At 44.3% G+C, this 27,915-nt stretch overlaps 1 protein-coding gene across 2 annotated transcripts; it reads left to right on the top strand.

Moving 5' to 3' along the window:
- The first annotated feature begins 180 nt into the window (after positions 1 to 180).
- On the top strand, positions 181 to 27,806 carry LOC138607668 (1-phosphatidylinositol 4,5-bisphosphate phosphodiesterase gamma-1-like). 2 transcript variants are annotated; one of them, XM_069680309.1, is made up of 32 exons: positions 181 to 1,047; positions 9,665 to 9,814; positions 10,172 to 10,265; positions 13,132 to 13,179; positions 14,529 to 14,613; positions 14,738 to 14,818; positions 16,110 to 16,144; positions 16,472 to 16,544; positions 16,621 to 16,716; positions 16,794 to 16,912; positions 17,188 to 17,273; positions 17,427 to 17,547; positions 17,669 to 17,837; positions 19,317 to 19,436; positions 19,533 to 19,640; positions 19,727 to 19,914; positions 20,117 to 20,317; positions 20,410 to 20,529; positions 20,613 to 20,796; positions 21,031 to 21,108; positions 21,618 to 21,721; positions 22,177 to 22,273; positions 22,353 to 22,419; positions 22,533 to 22,699; positions 23,380 to 23,476; positions 23,564 to 23,788; positions 24,290 to 24,435; positions 24,530 to 24,644; positions 24,756 to 24,917; positions 25,027 to 25,115; positions 25,306 to 25,490; positions 26,607 to 27,806. In XM_069680309.1, exons 1-32 carry the CDS (start codon positions 774 to 776, stop codon positions 26,665 to 26,667), a joined length of 3,945 nt encoding a protein of 1,314 aa, XP_069536410.1. In that variant the 5' UTR covers positions 181 to 773; the 3' UTR covers positions 26,668 to 27,806. The 2 variants fall into 2 exon arrangements, with proteins under 2 accessions (XP_069536410.1, XP_069536411.1); XM_069680310.1 differs by having other exon boundaries at positions 19,730 to 19,914.
- The last annotated feature ends 109 nt before the right edge of the window (positions 27,807 to 27,915 follow it).

Below are 27,915 nucleotides of genomic sequence, written 5' to 3' on the forward strand. Positions count from 1 at the left end.
AACCCCGCACGCCTCTGTACGGATACTAATGCATCCTGTCGGCGGTGTAATGCGCTCAGGGAGGAGGAGGAGGAGGAGTGTGTGACCGGAGAGCAGAATGGTTCAGCGGATGGGAGCGCACACGGTTCTCGCCGCGGCCGCTCCGTGCTCCACCGTCAGCGCGTCTCTCCGTCTCCGTGAATCCACCACAGAACGCCCGCAAATGCCCGTCCTCCTCTCCGCCGCCCTGCTGCGCCCACCTCCGGGTATTATTTGTCCCACTAATCGTTACATAACCCGGCGTTTTTAACCGCTTTTACTAACTTTATTACTCCAAAGCTCGGAGGAGCAGAGGCAACAGCGACGACTCGGCGCCCGTCCAAGAAGGATTTGAAGCCGGACTGTGCTGCCTTTGCTGTCGTGGACTTGCAGGAGGGTGGAAACCTGAGTCCGGCGGGGATGAGAGCTCACTCCGAGTGGATTTGGCTGGTGTGCTGCCAGAAGCATCTGGAAAGGATAACACAGGGATCCACTCCCCCTCCAGAGGACCAGGGGATAATTCACATCTCAGACGTTTCGGTGTTTCAGCTCAGTGGTGTCTTCTAGCTTGTGTTTTAATGTGACATTTGTTCAGCACTTTAAACTTCTGCCTGCCGTGAGTGGCACAGTTTGACATTTCCTCTGCTTTGGACATGTTGGATAACTGGCGCATTCAATAAGTGATTACAGGAAGAGCATCCTCACCCAGAAAACTACAGATTTCTGCAGGGTGTCCTCGTAGCTATGCAGTGAAGATGTGTGCAGCCAGGTTCAGTGGCTGCCTCAATGGCTGTGCAGAGGAGGCCGCCGCTGGTGGTGCTGCAGGGGCTGCTGGTCTGGTCACAGGCTCCAGGATGCCGGACTGGACAGAGGCCGGTCCCCGCATCCTCCACAGCCTGGAGATGGGGACGGTGATGACCATCTTCTACCAGAAGAAGTCCCAGAGGCCCGAGAGGAGAACCTTCCAGATAAGGCAGGACATGAGGCAGATAGTGTGGAGCCGAAACCCGGACAAGATAGAAGGAGAGGGTGAGTACTGATGTGCAACTGTCAAAGGGCCTCCTGACCCTGAGCCTCTGTATGAACTTACTGTTTGCGTTCTTGTTGGGAGAGTTGCAGAGCCCTGTTGAAGGTAGATGTCCTGATGTGTTAATGCTGAGGATCTGCCAACCAAACACAACCCAACAGCTGCACACCGTACTGAGGCTACAGTAAGCGTTGATTAAAATATAGTAGGAGTATACAGTAAGGAGTCAATCAGAACAGCAGAATGTCCCTGCTTTAGTATCTTATATACCTGTGCAGAGAAGTAAGAGAAGAACAGCAGCACCTGAGAATTCTGCTTCAAACTAATTACTGGAAATAGAATTTAAACGACTCAAACAAACAAGTAAAGAGACACCAAAGGTCCAAAAAACAACTTCAATCAGGTGTGAAACACCTCAAAGAAACAACACTACAACAGACAGATGCAAAACCACTTCAAGGTAAAACAAAACTACAACATGTAGACACTAATCAACCACAAAAAACTCTCATGTCTGCGGGGGTCTATTTGTTTGCACTTCTTCTGTCTTAGCAGTCCTCATATTGTGTGCCGGTCACACACTCTGTATCAGAAGTTGCTGAGATGTCAGCTGAGGCTGAAATATTTGACAACGTGCTGACAAATACAGAAATTGAACACCAGGGACACTTTCTTCTTCTGTGTGTGCGTGTTTCAAACAATCCGTTTGGCTTGTGACCCAATAAAATCAAGCCCTGTGCACTGGTAACCCTAACACAGGCACAGGTTGTGTAGTGTCGTGTAACCGTAGAGAGATGTTATAGAAGTATCTGGAATTGGTTTACAAGTAAGGGTTAAAGTACAGTGCGGGCTGATTTGGGGATTGCTGAGGGCTCATGTCTCCTCCTGAAGAGGTTTCATTTGCTGCTGAAGACCGTAAAGAAAAAAGAAGCAATGGTTTGTTAAATGTTTCATCTGCAACTTTAAAGAAAAAGTGACGAGTGTCACTGCATGTGAAATATTGCAGCGCTGATCGGCCTCTGTCCATCCGGATCCAGAGTTGCAGCTCAGTCACTGTCGTGACGTCCTCAGCGGACAGACACATCGCGACCCTGTGACCTCTGCTTCCTCCATGTCACCCTAGCTGTAACTCTCCAGACTGAATAGCATGCATGCTTCCGCAACATCCACTGTCTGTCTACCTTACAAGCAGTGTGCTGAGGCTGAAGTGGAGTCAGTGCTCTACCTGAAGCAGCAGGCTGTTGTTGAGCGGCTGAATCGGCCTGTTGGAGCACAGTTCAGCCTGTCTGGGGTGTGGAGGCTATTGTCTGCGTCCTGGATTTTGTGGCCTGGGGGAGGATTTGTTACAGTGTCTGTTAGCACCGAGAAAACTTATGGCATTCACAACTGGCACGATAGAGTTTCCCTCTGTCTGCCATGTGTTATTCTAACTGTTGGACTTTATGATTGCACTGTAAAAAAAAGTGTCCTCCTGAATGAGATAGAAAAAGGTTCGCTGAGAAGTCTGACGGTTTGTTTTTCCGTCCTCCTGCAGAAGGAGAATCTTTTTTTTTATCTTAAAGCAGCTTGCAAACAGAAGAAATCAACAACACCAATTAAGCAACACATGTGTTGCATTAAGGAAACTCAGGGCGAAGAAATCGATCAGACTGAGAAATTAATTTGACACACATGCATCATAACAACAAGCGACTTAAATTCAAAAGAGGGAAAAGTTCAAAGATGCAGAGGAGGAAATCGTTTTGTGTTTTTAGTGTGTATCTTTATTTGGTTGAGCTTTCTTTATATACAGCCGTAATCTGTATTTGCAGATTGTTTTGTATTTGCTGCATGTTTTTATATTTCTGGAGTTTTTCTGTTTTTGCTGCATGTTGTTGTTTCAGCAGCACATTTTATTTATTGCAAAATCTTTTCTGTGTTTGCGGTGCATTTAGGATTTGCTCAGCGTTTTTTGTGTCTTCAATTTATTTGCTCAAACTGCAACATTTTTTTCTGTTTTTAGTGCATTTTTGTTCATGCTACATGTTTCTGTATTTGCAGCATATTTCTGTTTTCATAGTATTTTTGTATTTTTGCTTCACTTCCAGAGCTTTCTTTGAATTTGTAGGGCATTAATTGATTTGTAGCCTGTTTCTATATTTGCAGAACTCTTCTGCCATTGTTGACAAATTGGTTCATATGTTTGCTTTATTTCTTTTCTAAACGTTATTGACACATCTGTTTGACGCTTTCAGGAACGTTGCAGTTTTCTCTTCTTTCCCACCTCCAGTAACCCCCTCCCCCTGGTCATTCTACGTAAGCTCAGGGCCTCACGGCCGCTGCACACACGTAGGGCTTGTTTCTGCTCAGGGAGCCTTGTCAATTATTTATCCATAATCATAAACCGCAGAAACGGCGCCGTTGCTAATCCAAGCCGAGTCTGAGCGTGCACGAAACCACGGCAAACACCTACACGTCTCAATCAGAGCATATCTGCAGAATCCCACAGCGATGAAGCTTTCACACAAACACATACGCTTTCATAAGCCACAAACGCCCCTCTGCAAACAACCTCCCACTGGACAAACCAACCAGCACATTCCAGGAACGCAGCGGGTCTCTCCTTCACTGCATCTCCCACAGCTCTATCTCTCAGCTACCCACTTTCTCCCTCCTCCTCCTCCTCCTCTCGAGCCTCTCGATTTCCCTCCTCCAGCTGTCCTTTTCCCAATTTCCTCCCCCCACGCACCCACCTTAACACCCGTCTCATTTTTCAGATTGTCCCTGACCTCCCACTTCACTTTCTCTGTCTATTTTCTTTCACTTTCTTTTTTGACTTTCAAGGTCATGCATCTGATGCTTTGGTCTTTTGTTCTCACTCATGTTTATCGAAGTGACCCCTTCTCTCTATCTCCCCCCCCCCCCCCCGCGCTTTTCCTTCCTTTGTTTTTGTTGCTTGATACTTTTTTTCTACTGTTTGCTTTAAAATTAGGTTTCTCCCCCAGCTTTGCCACACGCACACAAAGACACACACACACACACACACACACACACTTGAAATCAGTGTTTTTCTTTGAGATGAGCGCTTTGGCGAACAGTGGAGGTATTAAAATCCTGAGGCACAGGAAGTGTGGGGTTATCAGGGAGTGTCTCCCTTCCTGTCCCTGATTGAAGGACTGGCTGGCTGCAGGAAAACAAAAGCTCCAGCATCTTCTGCAGGAAGCGCAGACATGGACCTCAAATGAGGCGTTGGATACGTGAGAAGTCTGCACCAATAAGGAGCCGTTTAACAGAACAATTAGGGTTAACCAAAGTTAGATAAACTTGGCTGAAAACTTTGCAAACATCTAAATTTAGCTGCGAGACTCTTGCTGTGTTAATGTTTAAACCAAAGACTTTCATGCACTTTATCAGCTGCCCGCTCGCTTATCATTCGCTCGTCTGCCCTTTTTTCCCCCTGTGATTTATAATCTTCGAGTAGACTTCTGCCATCTGGTCCGGAGTGATGTCATCAGCAGCTGTACCAGGAACAGTTTGTTTCACTGGAACTGCACTGCAATTATCAACGGCTGGTGGTTTCAGGTCAGCAGTGCACACAGCTCGTGGTGCGTTCAAGGACTCTCGTTCTGTCCGGCACTAAGAAAAGAAAGCTGGCTGGTGTACGAGCGTCTCTAGCGATGCTCCGTCCTTTAAAGGAGACATTAAAGTGCATTTTATTTCCTGTTTTATTTCTTTGAAACTGTTGACAGTATCTCGTGCTCTGATGTTTCTCCAGTTGGCCCACTGCGCTGTTCTCTTCAATTCTCCCTCCGGTTACTTTCATCAAAGTTAACGTCAGTTCTTTTTCCTAAAGAGTTATGTGTGCGTCTTTATCACAATCATGTTTACAGGCTGGATCAGGATCTAAGGCTGCAGTGGGAGGAATCGTGCTGCGTGTGTGTGTGCGCTCTTCTTATCTATCAGTGTCTGTGTGTTGGTTAGAGAAAAAGGCTGTGTGTGTGTGTGTGTGTGTGTGTGTGTGTGTGTGTGTGTGTGTGTGTGTGTGTGTGTGTGTGTGTGTGTGTGTGTGTGTGTGTGTGTGTGTGTGTGTGTGTGTGTGTGTGTGTGTGTTACCACAGTCACGGTGAGCGAAGTGTGACGCTTGGCGTGCCGAGCATGTGTTTGCCTCATTGTCCAACGTCCAGACTAAATGGCAGGAAGTAATAAAGGGAAAGACCAGAGGAAAACAAATACCAGCTTCTGGGGTATTTTTATTCATAGTTTGGGAGGAAAATGAATCGACTGTGACCGTGAAGGACTCTGTACCAACCTCACTAAGAGCTTTAATATGGCCGGATATGTTGTCTCCTGCGTACGACAATATGATACTTCAGTTTCAGCTAAAATACTTTCACGAAACATTGTTATGAACATGTTTTTATCAATCCAGTTTTCATTTAAACTACTAAAAAATAACCCAAGAACACACAGCTCGATCGAGGCCAACAGTCCAGTCCTCTAAGCACCACCCACTATCCTTTGACTGCATACGTTTCCATAACTGTCAAAAGATGTGCCCAGCTGAAGTTTCATCATCTCAGCGGTGCCTTTTTAAGCCCTTCTCTTTTGAAATCTTTCATACACTTAAAATACAATGAGGGAAAGCTTAAAATTAACTTTGATCATGTTCATGTGTACAAATATCAAATGCTAAGGCTGAAAGAACATCATGAACATGGCAGTGTGGCTGTGAGTTGGTCTGGATTTGGTCAGAAATTGGATGGCTTCTTCATTGGCCCTTGCTTCACCCTCTCACCAAGCTTTATAAAAATCACGCCGGTAGTTTTTCTGTTGTCCTGCGGTAAACCAGACGAATGTCAGAGAGCGGCCATGGAAACAGGACTGCCCGAAACTAGAGAGGTATCAATTCCATTTGTCTTTTCTGATCGCGTTTCTGACTGAACAAAACAACGTGAGACTTACAAAGTAACAGTTGCAGTATAACTAACTGTATGGGTGAAATATAATTGCTAGCACTTTTGTTTGCCTGGCCAGAGAACTTTCTTTTAATATCTGGTTTTGCAGAGATTCCTGCAAAAACCTTAAATAAATCTTGGAATATAATTTATAACAGTTCAGTCTAGAGGAGAGATTTTGACCTCTCTCTCTCTCTCGTGTCTGCTTACGGGGCTTATTTTAAAAGTAAAGCTGCTTTATTCAGCTTCCTTTTTAGCAGTCACTGTTTTGAATGGGGACTGCACGGTGGTGCAGTGGTTAGCGCAGTCGCCTCACAGCTACAAGGTTCCTGGTTTGAATCCTGTTTGGGACGTAGTGGGCCTTTCTGTGTGGAGTCTGCACGTTCTCTCCGTGCGTGAGTGGGTTCCCTCCGGGTACTCCGGCCCACAGTTCAAAGACATGCTCGCTAGGTTCATTGGTGACTCTCTCTGTGTGTCAACCCTGTGAGTGACAGGTGATCAGTCCAGGTATAACCCCGTCTCTCACCCAATGACAGCTGGGATAGGCTCCAGCACCCTGAACAGGATAAGCTGTATAGATAATGGATGCATGGATGTTATGAATGCTTGCAGGTGGTGCAGGTATACATAGGCTGTATAAATGAAGTGTGCGTAGCCTTTGTGACGTCACCAGTTTGTTAGTGAACCCCCGGTTTTGTCTCTTTCCTGATTGACAGGCCGCTGTAGTGGCAACTTGTCAATCTGAAGTTTAATTGCCTCAGTAAACATGTTCCTCATGACTTTATGGTCTCAGTCTCTAGTTTCAAGTCTTCTTCAGCACAGCATGATGTTTATTTTATTAGCAATGGTCCCAATTAGAGTAAAATCGACAATAAAGCAGAGTTTGTTCTTGCTTTGTGTGCACTGATTTTTTGCAGAATATTCCTTTTCAAACTTAAAAAGAAGCAGGTCGTCTCTGGGTAAGACTTGACACGTTTCTTCTGGTTCCAGCTCTGACCCCCTCCTTCCTCTCTAAGTAAAGTATGGACACATTTCCATCTGCGAATAATGAACCTCTCCATTAATCTAGTGCCAAACGTGTTGCCTGTCATCTCCTCATGCAGGAGGCTCCGATAGAAACCACATTTCTGGATCATCTCAGCTGATTCTGATTGATTCAGGATTTTATGAACCTGCAGAGGACGGCTCGCTTTGGAGACCAGCAACAGTCTGGACTGAACTCTCGTCTGTGTCCTCTGCTGTCCACCTGTTGGACAGATAACAGAGCTGAAATCAAAACTAAAAAAGACTCTTTTTTTTCTCCACTTTACTGCTGTTGTTATTGGGCTAAAGCTTCTTCTGGCTGAACAGAGCATTAACATTCACTTGTGTGTGTGGGTGCTATAGTAGGCCTGTGTTTGGCATCTATGAGCGATGTTTATGTGTGTTTGCACAAGACATCTGCTATGTCAATAAACGCGGGTTTTCTTTGTGGGTGTGTCGACTGCTGCAAGTGTCAAGGCAGCGTCCAGAGTTTGCATCATTCTCTGTGGTCGCCGTCCGCGGCCACTCTGTTAACCCTTCTGTGCTGCACAAGCTTAAACACACAGTAGGAACAAAAAGGGAGTGTTCCTCAACCAGCAAAATTAGAGCTGAATTTCTGCTCCAAAAAAACCTCAGAAATCTGGTTGGAGGTTGGAAGAAACTGGTTTGCATGTAGAATCCTATGACACAAGCAAATGATGCATAATGTCAGATAAAGAGTGTTACGGGGCACTGGTTTAGCTCCGCTGGTAGAGAAGGCACCTCATATACAGAGGCTACAGTCGCAGGCTCAGCTCCTGCCCTCAGCTCTGCTGCATGTCGTTCCCCACTCTCTTCTCCCCTTTTTACTGCCCCGCTGAAGCTGTCCATCTAATAAGGGTAAAATGGAGGAGAAAAAAAAAACTGTCTTACAAAAGAAATTGGGACTATATTATTTTTAAGTGCAGGAAGAGCAGATATTGCTGCAGAGCTCGAACCAAAATAATTTGGCAAAACAAGCAACATTCATCTGGATGAGGGAAATATTATCTTCAAATCTTAATGTCTAACTCTTGAAGTAACCGAGCTCTCATTTATATTAATAACACTTGCAGAGCAAGGAGCCAAAGATTGTGTTTCTCGTGTGTTGAAATATTTTAGTTTGTCTGAAAATTTGAGGATTTGGAGCTTTAAAGGTTTTTGGTCAACCCTAAAATTGAGCACATGTTAATGTTCCCCTCAGGATGAAGCGTAATCACTGCAGTCCAATCTTGTAATTAGGGATGTACACTTTAACCGGTTAACTGTTAAGAATTTGAACTGGTTAATACTACCAGTTAAACAGTTAAATAAAATGTTGTCTAATGTTTATTTAATAAATGTTGCTGCTGAATCACAGGGCTGTATGCTCACGTGCGTGCATAAAATGGACACTGGACAGTGTATTAATATCTGTGGGCACGACTGTCGGTGCCACAGGAAGTTATGTCTGAGGATTAAAAGAAATGTACCTCATAGCTGCGTGTGTGAGTGTGTTTCTGTGAGTATTGGGGAGAGCGTGCATCAGGATGAGCGTGCGTAATAGAGAGCTTGTTGTCGGTCTCTGGCTGTTCTTTCTAAAGAAGACTTTTATCCAATCCAAAAAGTACATTTTAATCTTGTCGGTTAACCGGTTACTAACCGTTAAGAGTGTCGGTTAAATGGTCAGAAAACACTGACTTACCCAGCAGCTGTGTTCTTTTTCTTGCTTATTAGCAATGTTAGCATGCTAAGTAAAATTATGAACTTCACCACGGCTATAACTGCTAAACATCATCAAAGTACAATTGATATTGTGATCATGATAGCTGTTGTTAGCTTTATAGCACAAAGCACAGGTATGCTCATGAGCAGCCTCTTAGTTTTGGTTTATTTTAATGTCCAGGTGAGCAGAGGAGTCTGAGGATCCCTGAAGTACCTTTTAAAATTCTGGGTGTGTGAAAGGTTACCATTTAAGCTTACTATCTGGGGATTGGAAATGGCAATACATCGGAGACACTAACTTCAACTAAGCAGCCCCAATAAACATGTTGATTTACTAAATATAGAAGAACTTAGTCATTTACACCCTCTATCATTCTACCACATCATTGCGTTATATCCAGAGCAGACTGAGGGACATTTTATGGCTTCACTTGTATTTTTTACGAGTCAGATTCTCTTGTTTTACCCCTTAAAGTTAATTTAACGTTTGTCGGGACCTCTAAGCTAAAAGGTTCAGGAATTCTTCGTCCTCAACGTGAAGGAAATGTTACAACAAGAGTTTGTTTGGCTGCTGCTGCTGAAAACCTCTGCAGACTTTTCAAGCATCCTGCCGCTGACAGCTGAAATGTTTGTGTGTCTGTTTTTGGGCTCTGTGGACTCACACACACACAGACACACACACACACACACACAGACACACACACACACACACACACACACACACACACACACACACACACACACACACACACACACACACACAAACACACACACACACAGAACATTTGTTGAGCTTTCCGGCAGCAGATTTCTGTGTAATTGGCAGGGAAACGAACAACGTGCCAAAGTGTGATTTATGGTTGTGCATATTTGTGTTCATGCAACATTATCCTTCCTTCCTTCCTTCCTTCCCCTCTCCCTCCTTCTCTCCCTCCTCCAGTCGACATACGAGAGATCCGGGAGCTGCGGTTGGGGAAGGGCTCCCGTGATTTTGAGCGCTACCCGGAGGAGGCCCGTAAACTGGACACCGCCCACTGCTTCATCGTGCTGTACGGCCTAGAGTTTCGCCTCAGGACCCTCAGCGTGGCTGGTCAGTGTGTAGACACTTTAAGTGGTTAAGAGGTTAAAGGTCACACCACATCAAACTGGTTTCATCTAGATAACGTCTGATCATCCCACTGCTTGTGTTTCTTCCCCGTCTGGCTTTGTTGTGCTAATGTGTCTATGTCACGAGGTCTCTTTCATCCCCTTGGGAAGCTAAAAGTAAAGTATAAACCTACTAAAAACAAACACGATCCAGTTGGAATAAATAGGAACGTTCCTTTAAATTAGCTTTGGAATTAAAATAGTTTCTTGCTACTTGGTTCATTAACTTTCAACAGGATTAGGAGTCACCAAAGTCAAACGTTTTTCTCTTCCTCATGTCGGTTTCTTTGTGTGTCTGCAGCCTTCAGTGAGGAGGAGGTCAACATGTGGATCACTGGTCTCAACTGGCTCATGATGGACACTCAGAGAGCGCCCGCACCTCAACAGACAGACAGGTGTGTGTCGATGTGTACGACTGTTTAAAGTATTCATGCTTTTTTTCCAAAAGTGACTAAAGGAATGTATCTAATCTGTCAGAAACGTCCTCCCTATAGACTTTAGATTTGGGCTCTGAATGGTTTCATCTGAGTTGGTTTTGGGTTTGAGTAGTTTATTAATTATTTAAATAGTTGCATGTTAATTTTCTGTTGATAAAGGTATGTCTTTAAGCAAAGAAGCAAAACAATTACTAGTTACAGCTGCTCAAACATGTTTTTCTACTGACCAAAATAAAAGCTTCTCTAGCGACCAAACAATTACTCAAATAACCAAGGAAATGATTCAGACGTGAGTATCAGATAGATATTTATAAATTGTCCTCGTCTGGATTCTCAAGAAGCCTACTTTAAAGACCAGTCATGTTTTCAGACACATAAGATGCTCTGCTTGAAATAATAGATTGTGTCTGATATGTTTTTTCTGCATCATTAAAAGCTCCTGAATCTGCACAATCCCCGCCCACTGTGCAAATTTCCAACCGCCCCCTCCGTCGCAAAAACAAAACACGTCTCTGCCGTCGTTTAGTGTTGAAACTTTGCTAGCTTGAAATGTAGTAATTAGTTGTAGTAACATTAACGTTAGTCAGTTGTGAGTTTGTAAACATTACGATGACGGTTACAGCTGGCTCACACATCGCCGAAGTGGTTGCCATAGGTTACACATAATGATACGCATAGCATCACCCCGTCCATTAACGGGATTGGCTCCTGAGGTTTGTGACGTCTCAAACCTGCCATTCTGAAAACGTGTTGTTCAGCCTGTCCTTGGTACACTGCAGTTTAAAAGCAGACAGGCCCAGCCATGGAGATGATGCTGATGTTGTCCCTGATATGTCTTGTAGCACATGAAGAACACCACATGGAGATTAAATACTTGATTTTCACTGGAGGGGGGCTTTAACTTATAGAGACATTTTCTTTTGCATTCATCACTGAAAACACTAGAAATGTGCTGATTAATTTTTGGCCATTAAGAACAATAACATGCATCACTGAAGTATTTGTTTGTGTGTTTATAAAGCGCTTTCCTACACCCCCTGCTTGTGCTATAAAAGGGAGATCTGGTTGCATCAGTAAAAGCGGCGATGCGGATGGAAAGGGTTACTTTCTGGTCGGAAGAGAAGACAAATATTTGTTTTGGGTTGGAAATATTTACTCCAGATGAACGTGTGAAGGCACTTCTGGCCTCTGCGGTGCGAGCAGGCGAACACTGACGGGCTGTGAGGATGTGTAGGAGAGGTTTGTTGTTGACATAATGTGAGCGGTCGATGTTTGGAAATGGTCAGAGGAAATGAAATGGCTAATTTTGTCTGTTTATGACAGTTGTGTAAACTGTTTGGGGAGCAGATTCATCAGCTGAGTGGGATTTCTTCACTATGTTTGATGAACACAGACTGCAGTTCAAACTCTCTGTTTAATCCTGTAAGTCCAAAGTGTGAGGAAATATAAAATACTGCAGCCATAGTGGGTCATTGTCTTCTATTTTAAAAGGTTTAAGGCCATAACTACCTCAAGTGGATAGCTGGATGTTTACCATGGCAGTGTGTAACTGACATCCTGTCGACTGGTTGGTGAGCTCCTGACTCTAAAGGTCATATTTGTACGGATGTTGATACAAGGTGTTTTCTGCTTCTTCATCAAGCCCATAGAGCATTAGCTTTATTAGCTACTAGTTATTTAAGCTGTTTGCTAACAACATTACTCTTTCTGGAGAATCCATAAGATTTCTCAATTCTTATTTTACTTGGAACTTGGACCAAAACACTCGAGCGAAGGAGATCTATTACCAGAGAGTGGCGACCTTTAGTTTCCGGCAGTGCATGTCAGCTGTCAGAAGGTGAATCCCAAACAGGAACAGTGGTTTATTTTGGTCTGTAATAAAAACTCGCCCCCCAAAAAACAAAGCAAAGCTGCATATAAATAAAAATAAATTACTTTGAGGGATTTCATTAATAGGAACACCAAAAACAGCTTATTATACGGTACCTTCCCTTTTTACATAACATATATATTTTGATTAGGCTGCATGGTGGTGCAGTCGTTAGCGCTGCTGCCTCACAGCCAGAAGGTTCCTGGTTCGAATCCCGGTTTGGACAGAGTGGTTCTTTCAGTGTGGAGCTTACACGTTCTCCCCTGCGGGTACTCTGGCTTCCTCCCACAGTCCAATGACATGCTCGTTAAGTTCTATAAAATTGCCCGTCGGTGTGAGCGTGAAAGGTTGTCTGTCTCTATGTGTCAGCCCTGTGATTGACTGGTGACCTGTCCGGGTGTAACCCCGCCTCTCAGCCAGCCGGGATAGGTTCCAGCCCCCCTGCGACCCTGAACAGGATAAGAGGTGTAGATAATAGATGGATGGATATATTTAGGCAAAAAATATTTTTGGGGCTTTTGCCTTTATTTGATAGGAAGAGCTGAAGAGAGACAGGAAGTGTGGGGAGTAGAGAGTGGGGATTGGCGTGCACCAAATGATCGGCAGACCAGGAGTTGAACCTGCGATCAGAAAACCAAAAAAGTTTCAAACATTTTATTCAAAATATAAAACAGGAAATAGGTTTTTCTAAGCAATAATATTTGTTTAATTTGAACTTGATTTTGTTTGATCGGGACGATGCAGGTCCAGCACAGAACATGAAACATGATGTGTTGCAAAGAGAGTTTATAACTTTTGCTGTTTAACTCTCGTCCTTGTTGTCTTGTTTATATTATCTTGCATATACTTTTGCACAAGTTAAACCCGTTGACAGGGTCTCATTTCAGCTCAGCTTTGATCCCTTTAACTACCTCTCTGACAGTCTTGTTTCCTCTTCCGTCCCTCCGTCTGTAGGTGGCTGAGGAAACAGTTTGAAGTCATGGACAGGAGTCACGAGGGCAGGTGGGTCACTCGCCACAAACACGTCAACACCCAATCGTAGCTTTCACAGCGGCCTGGGATGGATGTTCATTGGCCTGTTGGTCACAGCAGGTGGAGCGTGGAGCTGAAACCAGATCCAGATGTCATCAAAGAGCGTGTTAAAGAGAACTGCCCTGACCCTAAACCCCCACATGCACCGACTCCACGTATCACACACACACTTTCAGTCTTCTCTCTGCCGCGTTGGCATTAACCGGTCCAGGCTTCTGTTTGGGTGGAAGCCGCTCCAGGACAAACAGCCTGCCATCGCCTGATAAGCGGCAGGAAGTGATGCGATGGGCTGGGAGAGGGCAACTTCCTGTCTCCTGTGAAAATAGTAACAGTTACAGTAGCTAGACAGAAGGAAGTGGGTGGAGAGAGCGATCAGACCTGGCTGTAACAGCGGTCATTGACCCCAAAAGATCCTCTGCAGCTCTGAGCGCTGACCTGGATTTCTTCACATTTTTCTACCTGCTCTCCTCGCTTCCTTCCTCGTTCGGCTGCATGCATGTGTTTTGTTACTCAGTGAAAGTGATTACCCATGTGCAGTTTGTCCTAGAAACAAAAGTTGCACAGGTAAAGACATCAGAAACCCCACAGAAGCAAATGTGGACAGCCCAGGGGTCTTGGAATTTTACTTTAGTAATTTGTTCTGATCATTTTTAAGACTCTGGGTTAGAAGGGCTGCGCAGTGATCACATTTTCATTGTTATTGCGTTACGAAAAACGCAATAAACACATCGCAAAAAACTAAATGATGAATTATATTGGCAACTGTGAGGCTGGCTAGCACTACGACTGAGGAAGGACAGAAGAGCGAGGTTAATGTGGTTAAAAATGTTAATGTGGACAACGTGTTTAAAACGCAAGTACCGTCTTTAACAACACATCGATGTAGGAACTGTAAGTTACGGCTAGTATGCACACGTCAATAAACACTTCTTTATCACAGGTCTTTTCGTCATCACAATATTGAACTACGAAAGCGCACATTGCAGACTTGTGTCACTCTTAAATCTCCATTCTTCACCTTGGAACCTGCAAAAATGTGAAGCCATGTGGACGAGAAACAGCTCACAAAAACAAGATATTGTAGCAGAACACATTTTTGGACTCTACATGAGAGTAGCGCAGCCTTACCCTTTAAACGATGACACAAAGTAAATGTAAAGCTGTATAAATCTGTACCCCGCCTTTGACTCTACGTCCTGGACAGGAGTCATTTCTCTCTGCCTGGAAGTGAAGAAGCCTGACATTTGCTCAACAGCGCCATCTCCTGGTGAAAACACATCTGTCCTGAAATCCCTGTACTTTCCTTTTCTCTTTTCCAGCATCACAGTGAAGGATGTGAAAGCTCTGCTGCCTCAGATCAACTTCAGAGTGCCAAACATGCGCTTCCTCAAAGACAAGCTGCAGGTCAGAGCAGAACATGAGTCATTAAATGAGCTCTTGTGTCTCTTTAAATGTCCTCTCCTGGATGTTCCGACTCCACCACTGCCATGTTTTGTGCCACACTAACTTACATCCTCCCCTTTCACAGGAGGTGGAAGCCAGGAGCGACCTGTCCTACCCCAACTTCGCACAGCTCTACAGAACGCTGATGTTTGACGCCCAGAAGAGCGTGAGTGTCAGATCTGAGTTTGCACACAAACACACAGCTGTCAAAGAAGTACTCAAATGTGTTTCTTGTTGCTCTGATTGGTTTTAGCGTCAGAAGATTCAGATTAATTCATGTTTGGAAATCATAGTCGCCATGCCATCCTAATGATTCATAGTCAAAAAAATAATAAGCTTTGCAAAACCACCAAATGGTCCTTAAACTCTCTTAAGATCAACATACATGATGTATACAGGTATGTACATTAGGGGTGGGACAAATTATAGATATGGCAATATATCATCGTCTTCACTCGATATTATCGATATTTTAATTTACAAATATAAGGTGCTCTGAACAGATTTTCCTATGATATTGACTCACCGCGTCACTACATCATGACTCCACACGGTGGCATAAATGAGGGTAACGTGAAGGGAAATTAATTGGCTGAAGAAGAAGTTGACAGCAGAATAGAAGAAGAAGAAGAAGAAGAAGAAGAAGAAGAAGAAGAAGAAGAAGAAGAAGAAGAAGAAGACAGCGGGATAATGTTGGCAAGCAGTGAAAAGACCTTAAGAGATGCGCCAGCCACTTTCAAATCCACAGTCCTAATTAGCTTTTACAGTTCTGTAGTTCTGTAAATTTAATATACGGACTGAAACGTTGTTTCATCTCAGTTTGTGTCCAATTCTGTGTAACTGACACCAGATTGCAACGAGTAAACACATTAATCCTGCACTTTACCTGTTTAGGGGCATTTTGCATCCTTCAGTTAGTCAGATATCGTGATGTATCATTATATGATTGTCTTGCAATACATGAACTATTGCAGAATGCCTGTATCGCGACATTATCGCTATTGTGGGCCACGTATCGTGTATTGTATCGCGTATCGTATCGCGTACCATATTGTGTATCGTGTATCGCATCGCGTATCATGTCGTGTAGCGTATCATGTATCATGTCGTGCATCAGATCGTATCGCAAGTTACCCTGCACTTCCCACCCTTAATGTACATGTATGTTCAGTGTTGTACTGAGCTGCAACAACATGCAGTTTTTCAGAGTTTATTTGAGCTCATACGAGATTTGTACCCAAAAAACAGCAACATGTAAGTAGCTTCAGTCTCATGTTCAGATTCAGATTGTAGTAATATATTCCTCTGAAATGTTTCACACAAGTGAAGTACTTCATTACAGCGTTTGAGTACTTCTGCACTCTCACTGCACCACGCTCACTTTGTCCTTTACTGTTTATGCTTCACCTGGCTCCTCCCACCTGTCTGTCACATGGTTCCTCCCCTTTTGTCCCCAGATTATTGAGCAGCTGGAGCTTTCCTTCCCTCTGCGGTGAGTCCCTCCACCTTCTCCTCCTCCCTTTTCCTCAGTGTCCACTCCCTTTTCCTCAGATCCCCCCACTGTCATCCTCCTACCTGTTCACTTCTATTTAAAACACTCACACCTGTGTCTCAAGGACGGTTCTGGCTTTCGGAAAGTGAAACATTTTAATGCGTTTTTTACATTTTAATGGGACTTTTTGTTGTTTTTTTGTGAGACAGTTTTTCTTAGTATCATAAAAACCTGAAAAAATGTTACTGTCTCCTCTCTCATATGTTCAAACTTTTCCTTCTCCATCACTCCTGCGGTCTTACACCTTGAAATCTGTCATGTTTGTAGGAACGTTGACAGACCAGAGCTTTGTCAGATCTCCCTCTACGACTTCCAGAAGTTCTTACAGATGGACCAGAAGGTATTGAACATAATCAGGGTCAGAAACGCTCCATAAAAACTGCTCTGTGCTCACTTCTTTATTTCGCTCGTCTCAGGACTCCTGGGCGTCGGATCTTAGTCGTGTCAGAGAGTTCCTCATGGGCTACATGAGGGGCGGACCACATCCTGAGCCCATGCTACAGCTCGATGAGGTGAGATGCTGCAAAGACACAAATGTGAACAGAAACTGGAGATTTTAAAGTCTGATTATGTCACTTTATATTCGTAGTTCCTGACGTTCCTGTTCTCCAAAGAGAACTCTGTGTGTGACCCTCGACTTTCCCCTGTTGTTTCTGATGACATGAAAAGACCGCTGTCTCAGTACTGGATCTCCTCTTCACACAACACGTAGGTCTCAACAGTTGGGTCGTAAATGTTCCTAAATAGTCCTTAATGAAGTGTTTCCTTATCTCAAGATAACAGAGCTTGTTTTGTTATGATAAAGGGATAATTTGTCTTATTATTTTGAGATAACGTACGAGATAATATGTCTTTTGTTTTCTCAAGATAAATGGACCATTAGTGAGAACAGGGAAATACCTGTGTGGCCCTGACTCTTAACGCTCATCCTTTCAGAGTAGCACGTCTCTTACAATCATGTTTCCCTGCTCTTGCTCCCTCAGCTACCTGACAGGTGACCAGTTTTCCAGTGAATCATCTCTAGAAGCGTATGCCCGCTGCTTGAGGATGGGCTGCCGCTGCATTGAACGTGAGAGAGACTCCAACATCTGTTTATAACTCAAAAAGAATTAAATTGTGGCTTTAAGCACTACTAGGTCGGGGAGGGACTTCCCCTCTCTCTCCAGACTACAACAGTTTCAGCAGAAGTTTGTACACCTGAATCTGTGTGTTCTGACCTTAGTGGACTGCTGGGACGGACCTGACGACCTGCCAATCATCTACCACGGCCACACTTTGACCTCCAAGATCAAGTTCCTGGATGTGCTGCACACCATCAAAGAACACGCCTTCGTCACATCTGAGTACGTTCATTTAAGATCCACAGTTAGTACACCTCTCTGGTTGGTTGCTGGGATTTAAACTGCACACCACTGACCTGTAGATTCACCATCAGTTCACCTACCTGCTGTTGTGTTGGTGCAGGTACCCCGTGATCTTGTCCATCGAGGACCACTGCAGCGTGGTCCAGCAGAGGAACATGGCCACGCACTTTAAGAAGGTGTTTGGAGATCTGCTGCTCACCAAGCCGGTCGATAACAACGCAGAGGAGCTTCCATCGCCCTACCAGCTCCGCAGGAAGATCCTCATCAAGGTACTCGGGAAGACACACACCTACTGTGTGATGCAAATACAAGATTTGAGAGGAGGTTTCAGTAAGGTCCTCCAATTGCCCCACTACTGTAGCCTAGACCTGTAAATATCCAAGAAACAGCCTTAAAATGCTCCGATCAAAGACACCAGTCTCCATTGACAAAAACAGTAATTCTACCTCGAGGAACACAGGAGTTGCTGATCTACTGCTGCCTCAATCTGCTAGATTTTTGCGTTGCTGTGTGACTTTGGGGTTTTATTTGGATCCAACACAAAGTTTAAGTAACACACAATAACACAAAAACAGATCAGATCATGGCAGCGGTCAACCAGCAACTTCAGTTTTCTGAGAGGAAAATTTCAGGATTTTGCCTATGGAGTCTGGTGGCTTCAGAGAGAGTATTGTTGCAGCTCATTCTGGTTAAAAAAGGATCTTAATCTTTAACAAAAAGGTCTGTTTCTGCAGGGATTCTCTCTGTAATACTGTCAGACATTTATGATAACAATCTGAGCCTGTCAGTGGGCAAAACGAGCTCTTTTACTGGACGTACTTTGGTCGCATCTGCCTCCAAGGATTGTATTGCATGTTTGACGGCTGCTGGCTGAGAAATTCTACTGGAGCAACATTTTTTTATACCTATTATTCATTTAGACCTGGAAATTTTAAGAAAATATGAAGAAGCACCCAGGGTTTAACAACACAGGCACCTACCCTTGAAGCAGTGTTAATTTTGTTAATGAAAATAATGACGAAAAATGTTCATCAACAACCTTTTTTCCGCGACGAAGACGAGACGTTGACGAGCTAAAAATAGATTGTTGATAATAAAAAACTCTGACGACACGTTTGACACGAGACGAGATGGGACTAAAATGTTAGTGGTGGGCTGTTGGACATTTAAAATGCTTATTTTCTCTGACTGTGCGTTTAATCTATCTGTCAAAATACATGCAATACATTCCTGTAACTGGGTATCCTGGTTGGAGATGACGGCTATCACGAAGGTGGTTACTCAACAGAGAAAACGTTTTGACTAAATGTGATTACTTTTTATTGACTAAACCTGGACCACATATTTTGTGTTTTCGTCGACTAACTATAAAAGGTAAAAGTGACTAAAATGTGACTAAAACTAATAAACATATTTGACTAAAGACTAAATCTAAAAGAGCTGCCAAAATGAACTCTGCGTTGAAATGCATCTAGGTACTGAAATTGGAGGCAGCTTTTTTCTTTGGCTGTAAGGTGGTCTATAGAACCAACCATCACCCGTCATCACCCTGATGACCCAAATGGTAGTTACAACATCTATGAGAAAGACATGGTGGATAAAAGAAAGTTGTTCAGAGCTGCTTACTCCCCACTGCAGAACATGCATGCAGTAAATTGCTCCTGCATCGTCTTGGCGATCACAAAGCCAAACTGTAAGGCTTTCCTTGCTGCAGTTCAGTGAGTCTCCAGTTTTCCTCTGTGTCGCAGCACAAGAAGCTCGTGGAAGGCACGCTTTACGAAGAGGTGACATCAGCCAGCTACTCTGAAAACGACATCAGCAACTCTCTGAAGAACGGCATCCTGTACCTCGAGGACCCCATCGACCACGTGAGCGTCTTTAAAGTGCAAGTGTTTGAGTCATATATGCAACATACAGTCAGAGTAGTGTGTAATATTACTGACATGTGTTTGTGTCTTTGACAGACGTGGACTCCACACTATTTTGTCCTGACAAGCAATAAGATTTACTACTCGGAGGAGACGTCTCACTACCAGACAACTGATGAGGAGGAGGATGAGGAAGGGAAAGAGGTAGTGAGAGAACGATGGTGATTCAAAGGAAAAGGAGGGATGGATCAGGTAAAGATGCCGATGGAGTTTTTCTCTCTGTGGTTCAGCAGGAGTGCAACAACAACGAGCAGCACTGTGCGGAGCGCTGGTTCCACGGGAAGCTGGGCGGAGGGCGCGATGGTCGACAGGTGGCTGAGAAGCTCCTGCAGGAGTACTGCGAGGGCGGAGCCAAAGACGGCACCTTCCTGGTCCGGGAGAGCGAGACGTTTGTTGGAGACTACACCCTCTCGTTCTGGTGGGTAACACCACACAGAGAAGATCCTGAAAGGGACGTTAGCCACCTCTCAATTCCCTACAATTTTTTTGACACATGAAACAGCTGTCATGTCACTCTCCTCAAAGCCACCAGACTTCATTTACAAAAAAGGTAATTTTCCCTCACAGAACAGGGATTTACTACCCTAACACTCCTGTTTCTCCTCCTCCTCTTCCTCCAGGCGCTCCGGTCGAGTCCAGCACTGCAGGATCCACTCACGTCAGGAGTCTGGCTCCACCCGCTTCTACCTGACCGACAACCTGGTGTTTGAGAGCCTCTACCGCCTCATCTGCCACTACAGAGAAACACCTCTGCGCTGCAATGAGTTCGAGATGAGGCTGGGCAGCCCTGTGCCTCAGCCCAACGCACACGAGAGCAGAGAGTGAGTGGTCCACGTCTGCAGAGATACCATAGGTCTTTTTTGATTTGAGTGAAAACACACAATCAATAAATGTAAAAAAAACAAACTTCCAGGTGGTTCCACTCCAATCTGTCCCGAGTTCAAGCTGAACACATGCTGATGCGGGTTCCCAGAGACGGAGCGTTCTTGGTGCGAAAACGCAGCGAACACAACTCCTTCGCCATCTCCTTCAGGTACGATAAAATCCACACACAGGACAATCACAACAATAACTTTTGTTTTAGAAGCTGATTTTTCTTCCCCTGTCTTCATGCAGGGCGGAGGGTAAGATCAAACACTGCAGGATCCAGCAGGAGGGGCGTCTCTTCATGCTGGGCAGCTCAGCAGAGTTCGAGAGTCTGGTCGACCTTGTGAGCTACTATGAGAAACATCCTCTGTACCGCAAGATGAGGCTCCGCTACCCCATCAACGAGGACACGCTGGACCGGATGGGCACCGCGGTAACATGATTTAGTCCATTTAATTCCAATTAACAATCTGCACCCTAAAATGGTTAAAATAGTCTATCATACTCTCCAAAGGCAAAGGAAACCTCTCCATTTTTTCTTGAACAGTAAAAGCTGTCCTCTTTCATGTGTGTGTTTGGCATAAAACTAACGAGCTAACACAAACCTATGGAGTATATTAGCACCAATAACTGAAGCTGTAACTGTTATTTCTTGTTTATTTGTCAGGAGCTTGATTACGGGGCGCTGTACGAGGTCCGCACTCCCCATTTCTATGTGGAGGCCAATAAGATGCCATCAGCACGGGTAAGTGAGTCTGTTTATACCATGAGTCGACAGTATAATCAGTTTATGATTATTATATTATTCATGATTGATAAGCAGATTCATATCATCCCTGAAAGCTAATATGAATAGACTTTTCTATAACATTAGGGGTAAATAAAGTGCACAACCCGAAACAGTTTAAGCACAGTAAAGTACAGTAAATACTTGGGCTCATTTAAGTGATTGTAAATTAACTAATACGGAAGAAAATGGTTCAGTTTTGCGTGAAGGTAAAATTCTTGTATCTCCAGTTTGACAGACTTTGTGCTTTCAGATTAGTTGATGTAGGAGGGGACAGAGATTAGGAAAGACACACTGATAGAGAAAAAAGAAAGGAAGACCAGAAAAAGAGGGTGGGAATTGGCATACCTACAAGCCGCCATGTATAGGACTTTTAATCTTCCTGACTTTGGTACTCCCCTAGTTCTTTTATCTAAAAAATCCAAATCCAAAGCCTGATGGTGTTTGTTGTTGCTGTTGTGTTTCAGTGTACGGTCAAAGCTCTGTATGACTATCGAGCTCAGAGGGAAGACGAGCTCTGTTTCCCAAAACAGGCGCTCATCCTGAACGTGGACAAGCAGGAGGGCGGCTGGTGAGTGGATCTCAGCGTGCTGCTTATTGGGATTCATGCTGCATTCATGTGCTGAAGTCCTACTTCTAACAAAATTACATTGAGAAACTCTTTCTGTCCATCAATCCAAAATGTACTTTCGCCCGTAAAGTTTCTTTGGAAAACGATGTTAAGTCGGGAAGTTGTGTAACCAATTTTTGTGAATTTTCCCAGTCGGAAACTCTTTTTGCAGATACCACCTGAATGCCCGATTAATAGTTATTGTCAAGTGTTAAAATTGCATAAAAACCATAAACACAGTGGTATTGTTATCAGCTAAATTGCCTAATTCTAAAACAGGCACAACGTCATTAAAAAAAAAAAAAAGCAGAGGCCCTAAGCAGCTTCCTTGGGGGACACCTTTATTTAACATTTTTGACTCAGAAGAACTACAATTACAAAAGACTTGAATTGTTGAATTGGTGCATTGTCTTCAGGTGGCGAGGCGACTATGGAGGAAAGAAACAGCTGTGGTTTCCTGCAAACTACGTGGAGGAGGTTCCCAGCTCGCCCACCAGAGAGCTGGACGAAGCAGTGAGTTCTGATTTGTGACTGGCTTTTCCAATCACAGTCAATACGTCTTTTATTTTGTACACTTATGCTGGTGTTTCAGTCCACAGAGAACAGTCCTCTGGGAACATTCCTCAAGGGCTTCATCGATGTGCCCACCTGTCATGTAGGTGAGTCCCATAAACAAACGGCTCTCTAAGGCAAAACAGACTAGATAACTTTTAGTTACATTAGATCCTCTTAGACCTCATTTCATCTGCACTTCTTACATCTCTCTGTCCAGTGGTGCATAAGGATGGGAAGAATTCAAGGCCCTACGTGTTCACGATCCACTCCCAGCACCTGTCGTCTCACCCGGTTCAGACGCTGGACGCGGCAGCCGACAGTCTGGAGGACCTGACCACGTGGGTCAGCAAGATCAGGGAGGCGACACAGAACGCTGATGCTCGGGTGAGTACGGACGACCTCAGAACAATGTCAACACCACCTAGCAGCCATCTAAATGTTCCAACTTACACGTACTGTATATGACAAGATTATTTCAGACTTCATTCTAACCATTGGCTGTTTAAAAGAGGAGACGTGGCCAACGTGAAGTCAGTCATTGGTTTGTGAACCCCACTTTTAAGCTTAGATTTCAAATTTCCGGCTGCAACCATCTTGTTTTTTTTCGGAAGACTATTTGGCCAACAGGATGGACTCTAGTGTCTCTATCATGCTTGACAGGCAGCCGTGGTAGTGACGTGTCAATCACAGGTAGCCACAGTCTTAAACATACCCAGCTTCATATGTTTATTTTATTCTAAATTGGACCATAATTTATAAAATAAACATCCTGCTTTACTGAGGAAGGCTTGTAACAAGAGATTGACACCATAAACTCTTTAAGTAAATGTTTACAAAGGTAGTAAATCACCTGAGAAGTTTTCTCATCTGGTTTCATACAGACTTTTTTTGCAACCAATAGGGGCGCCCCCTGCTGGCCTTTGGAAAGAATTCCGTTTTCAGCGTTGGCTTCCCTTTTGAAACCAAGAGGCTGCGTCCACTTCTTATATACAGTCCATGATTCTGACACAACGTTATTCCAGCCCTTATCAAACAGCATCCTTTGCTTTTCTCCATGCTAACAGATGCAGGAGGAGAAGCAGATGGAGAGGAGGAAGAAGATCGCAGTGGAGCTGTCTGAGCTCGTGGTCTACTGCAGACCTGTCCCCTTCAACGAGGACAGTAAGGATTCAAGTACTCTTGCCTCTTCTCCGGCATCATGTTTTTGAACTCTCTGGTGTGCATTTATGTGTGTAATGTTTCTTCCAGAGATCGGGACAGAGAGGGCGTGTTATCGGGACATGTCTTCCTTCCCAGAGACAAAGGCGGAGAAGTTTGCGACACGCGCCAGAGGGAAGCGCTTCCTGCAGTACAACCGCCGGCAGCTCTCCAGAGTTTACCCCCGAGGACAGCGGCTGGACTCGTCCAACTACGACCCGCTGCCCATGTGGCTGTGTGGCTCCCAGCTGGTCGCGCTCAATTTCCAGACCCCAGGTCAGTTTTAGACATGATCAAGGCAAACAGCAATAAGATACATGAATAATATATAAAAAACATTAGCTCTTCTCAACACAGAGCATTCAGGTTTTTACAGAGAGCCAAAGGCAGATATTAAGTTGATTCTGTGAGAACTTAATTTGCCTTCTTCTTCTAAAGCTGCATTTCCACCAAAAGTACCAGTAATTTCAGTCCCAGGCGCTTCTTTCCAAAGGATTAAAAGGCTCCTCTAGCCTATTGTTTTTCGTGTTTCGACCGAGGTCTAAAAACCTGTGAAGAAGTCAAGTCCCAACCCCAAAGTCCCTATACTTTCAGAAAGATTTACCCCCCCTAGTAGGGACCTTTTGGGGGGTAAAATACAGTCCACAGGGCTTTACTTAGACCCTGGACCCTGCCATGGAAACAAAGAGTACCTTCTAAAGTTCCTGCACTGGATCCAAAGTTATAAGAGTGAAAGAGTGTGTGTGTGTGTGTGTGTGTGTGTGTGTGTGCGTGCAGATAAACCCATGCAGCTGAACCAGGCCTTATTCATGCTCGGAGGTGGCAGCGGTTTCGTTCCCCAGCCTGACATCATGAGGGACGACGCCTTTGACCCTTTCGACAAGGACACCTTAGGCGTGGAGCCAATCACCATCCAGTTACAGGTCAGGATGGTCACACAGAGAACAAAACTAAAACCTTGAGACAGTCTGGTTAAATTCAGACTTGTACCTGCTCATCACATTCTTCCTGCATCAGGTGCTTGGAGCCCGACATCTGCCTAAAAATGGCCGCAGCATCGTCTGTCCCTTTGTGGAGGTAGAGATCTGTGGAGCTGACTACGACAGCTGCAAGTGTAAGACAGACGTAGTAGGTAAGATGAGAATACAACACTCTTAAGTTACATCCATGTGGTAATATCTTAACTGTGAGTCCAGTGTTCTCTGGCTGTGCACTGACTGTCTCCTCGTCCTGACCCTCCCAGCTGATAACGGTCTGAATCCTGTGTGGGTGCAGAGGCAGTTTGTGTTTGACATCCACAACCCCACCTTCCCCTTCCTGCGCTTCACCGTCTACGAGGAGGACATGTTCAGTGATCCGAACTTCTTAGCCCAGGCCACCTACCCCGTCCGTCTGCTGCGAACAGGTGAATACAGATTTAAGACAATAACCTGTTCTTATGAATGTTTTGGTAAAAGCAAAGTGATGTGTCTGTGTTCTATGTGCTGATGTATTTGTGTCTTGTGTGTTGTCAGGCTACCGGAGCATCCCCCTGAAGAACAGCTACAGTGAGGAGCTGGAGTTGGCGTCTCTTCTGGTTCATATAGAGATCGTCAATGCGAAGGTGACTCTCTTACAGCTCGGCAACATGGTTTATATCACAACTTGTCTTCAGTGTTATTTCCATATTATAAAGCTTATAACTCATTATTAACTGTTAATCCTACTGAAAGTTACTAAATGATAATATGCATCAATCCACAAGCTGTAGCTCACACTCTGCTCACTGTCCTTGATCCTCACTGTGGCTGCAGGAGGAAGACGATGAGAACTTGTACATGTCCATCCAGCGGCTGCGAGATCGAACCAGCGAGCTGTCCAATCAAGTTTCCCTCCTAGAGAGGTCGGGCTCCGGGGATCAGAGCTACCAGCAGAGTCTGGACGAGCTCAGAGCGGCTCAGGACCAGCTGAGCGAGCTGGTGGAGGCTCGAAACCGCAGGTGACTTATTGTGCTGTTTTATGTTTAAAAAAAAACATGTATTAAGTGATTATTTAGACCACTGACTGTATACAAAGATGGACGACATCACAGCTCCCTAAAAGTGAAGCCATGCAAGTTAAGTGTGTGTTTTGTTGGAAAGTGGAAACAGCAGCGCCACCCGCCGATCTCTACTGCGCAGTCTCTGGCTCCAAATGACGTCACCATCAAAAGATGGCAGCGCCTATCACAGGGGCTATTTTGGCATCACATTCGTACAATGGGAGCAGATGGAGACGCGTCATCAATCTATATATACAGTCATTGGTTTAGACACACGTTAAGTTGTCTATTTTAATGTTCATTCTCATATAAGACTTAGATATTATGATATGAACATAATGAGCCAAAAGGAGTTAATTTCTGCCGTTTAATTTTCAATTAATCAATAATCGTTTTGGACTTTTTTTTTTGCTTTTATAGTATTTGGAGTTGGTATCTGTATACATTAATGCTGTATTTGTAACAATATTTTACTGTTTTAAGTAGTAATCTTTGCTTTTTTATTATGTGTTTATTAAATAAATATTTTAGCAGCTCCAATTGGAATTTAAATATTTGAATATTGGTCATTTGTTTTACCTAAATGTATGTATTCCCCTCGGACACAGGGGGCCTTTCTGTGTGGAGTTTGCATGTTCTCCCCGTGCATGCTTCGGTTCCCTCCGGGTACTCCGGCTTCCTTCACAGTCCAAAGACATGCTCGTTAGGTTCATTGGCGACTCTAAATTGCCCGTAGGTGTGAATGTGAGCATGGAAGGTTGTCCATCTCTGTGTGTCAGCCATGTGATTGACTAGAGATCAGTCCAGGTGTAACCCGCCTCTCGCCCAATGACAGCTGGGATAGGCTCCTCCCCCTCTCGACCCTGAACAGGATAAGCTGTATAGATAATGTATAGGTGGATAAATGTTGCAGGTTTAACTTTGAAACTGATTTTAACTGATGTTAACCCCCGAATAAGAATTTGGACATGGGCAAACAAAAATGTCTACTTACATGGACAAGGCAGGACAAACTTTCATAAACAAGCCGACACGCCACACATAAAATAAATGATTTTTTTCCTGCTTTTCCAGGCTGATGGAGAAGAAGAGGAGGGAGAAGCTGAGGCAGCAAGTGGCAGCAAAGCGCAGCTAATCCTTCCTTCCACCAGAGTGCGCCAAACTGCAACACAAACGGTGATACTGCTTACGGAGCTGTGCAGCGACAGCCTGTGAGGAGGCAGCGAGGTGCATTTCTAACTGGAAACAAAGACAGGTTCCTTCACAGTAAAATGTGCGGTTTTATTGCACCTTGTTGGCGTAACAGAGGAGAAGACGGGACAAACAGAAACATCTCAAGGACTAAAAACAACCTCATAAAACTAAGCTATAAAACAATCACGAGCTGAAGGCTGAAACACATGACGAGAAAACTGGAGATGAGTTTCAATTACATTAAACAGAGAGGAGAGGTGAAAGGTCAACGGACAGGTTCACTATCATGATTACTGTGCAGACGATGAGTCAATTAATCATTTAATCGATTGACAATATGAACTCCTTACAATATTGATAATTGATGCAGGGATTTTCTTTGTGTTATGTGATTATTAATTAGAGAAAAAAATCTCTTAAATGATTACCTGGCTGCTTCTTGACACTTTTATTAACAGGAACTTTTAGGATGCGAGACTCATCAAGTTCACTCTTCGTGTGTTTTGGTCTTTAGTAAGAAAAACAGGATATAAGGGAGAAGAAAACTCAGGTTACACTAATGGAAGAATTAAAAAATAATGTGGATGGAAAAAGGGAGCGGTGGGCACACGTAGCAAAGAGTAAAAATCCTGTATGTGCCTTTGATGTGTCACTTTTACGGAGTCTAATTACTCTTTTGTTTAACAAAGTTAAAGACTGCTTTCTGAACTGGAACAGACGCCCTTTAAGGGAAAACAAACTGGAGGAGGAGCTCGCTCGTTTGGCTCGAATCACTACTCATGAAATGGGTTTGAATGGGACTTGAAGTGTGTTCCTCCTAATCAATAAAGACCAAGTCTTTTTAGGGCGATCACATGCCCCAGGTTTCTCCTCTTCTACCTGGGAGGGCACAAGCTGGATGAACTGAGTCAAAGAAATCCTCACCAAACCACATGGAGAAGGTCTTTTAATACTTCTTCGAAAAAGGGCTCTAAATATTTCTGTACTACCTTCGAAGAGGCACGAGACGAGCGAGCAGGGGAGGAGGGATCAGGAAGACGACATTCCTCACCGGGCCCTCTGGATGTCACCTGCACAGCGGCTCAGCACTCGGACGTGTTTCATTAGACGTTCAACTTCCCCTTGTCAAACCTTTAGGAATCGGCTGCCAGTTACGGCTCAGCGCTGGACTGCTTCTTACAAATCATCA

This window comes from Semicossyphus pulcher, unplaced genomic scaffold, assembly GCF_022749685.1.
Source record: "Semicossyphus pulcher isolate SPU_LCO1_2020_fin unplaced genomic scaffold, fSemPul1.0.p SCAF_4, whole genome shotgun sequence".
NCBI lineage: Eukaryota > Metazoa > Chordata > Actinopteri > Labriformes > Labridae > Semicossyphus > Semicossyphus pulcher.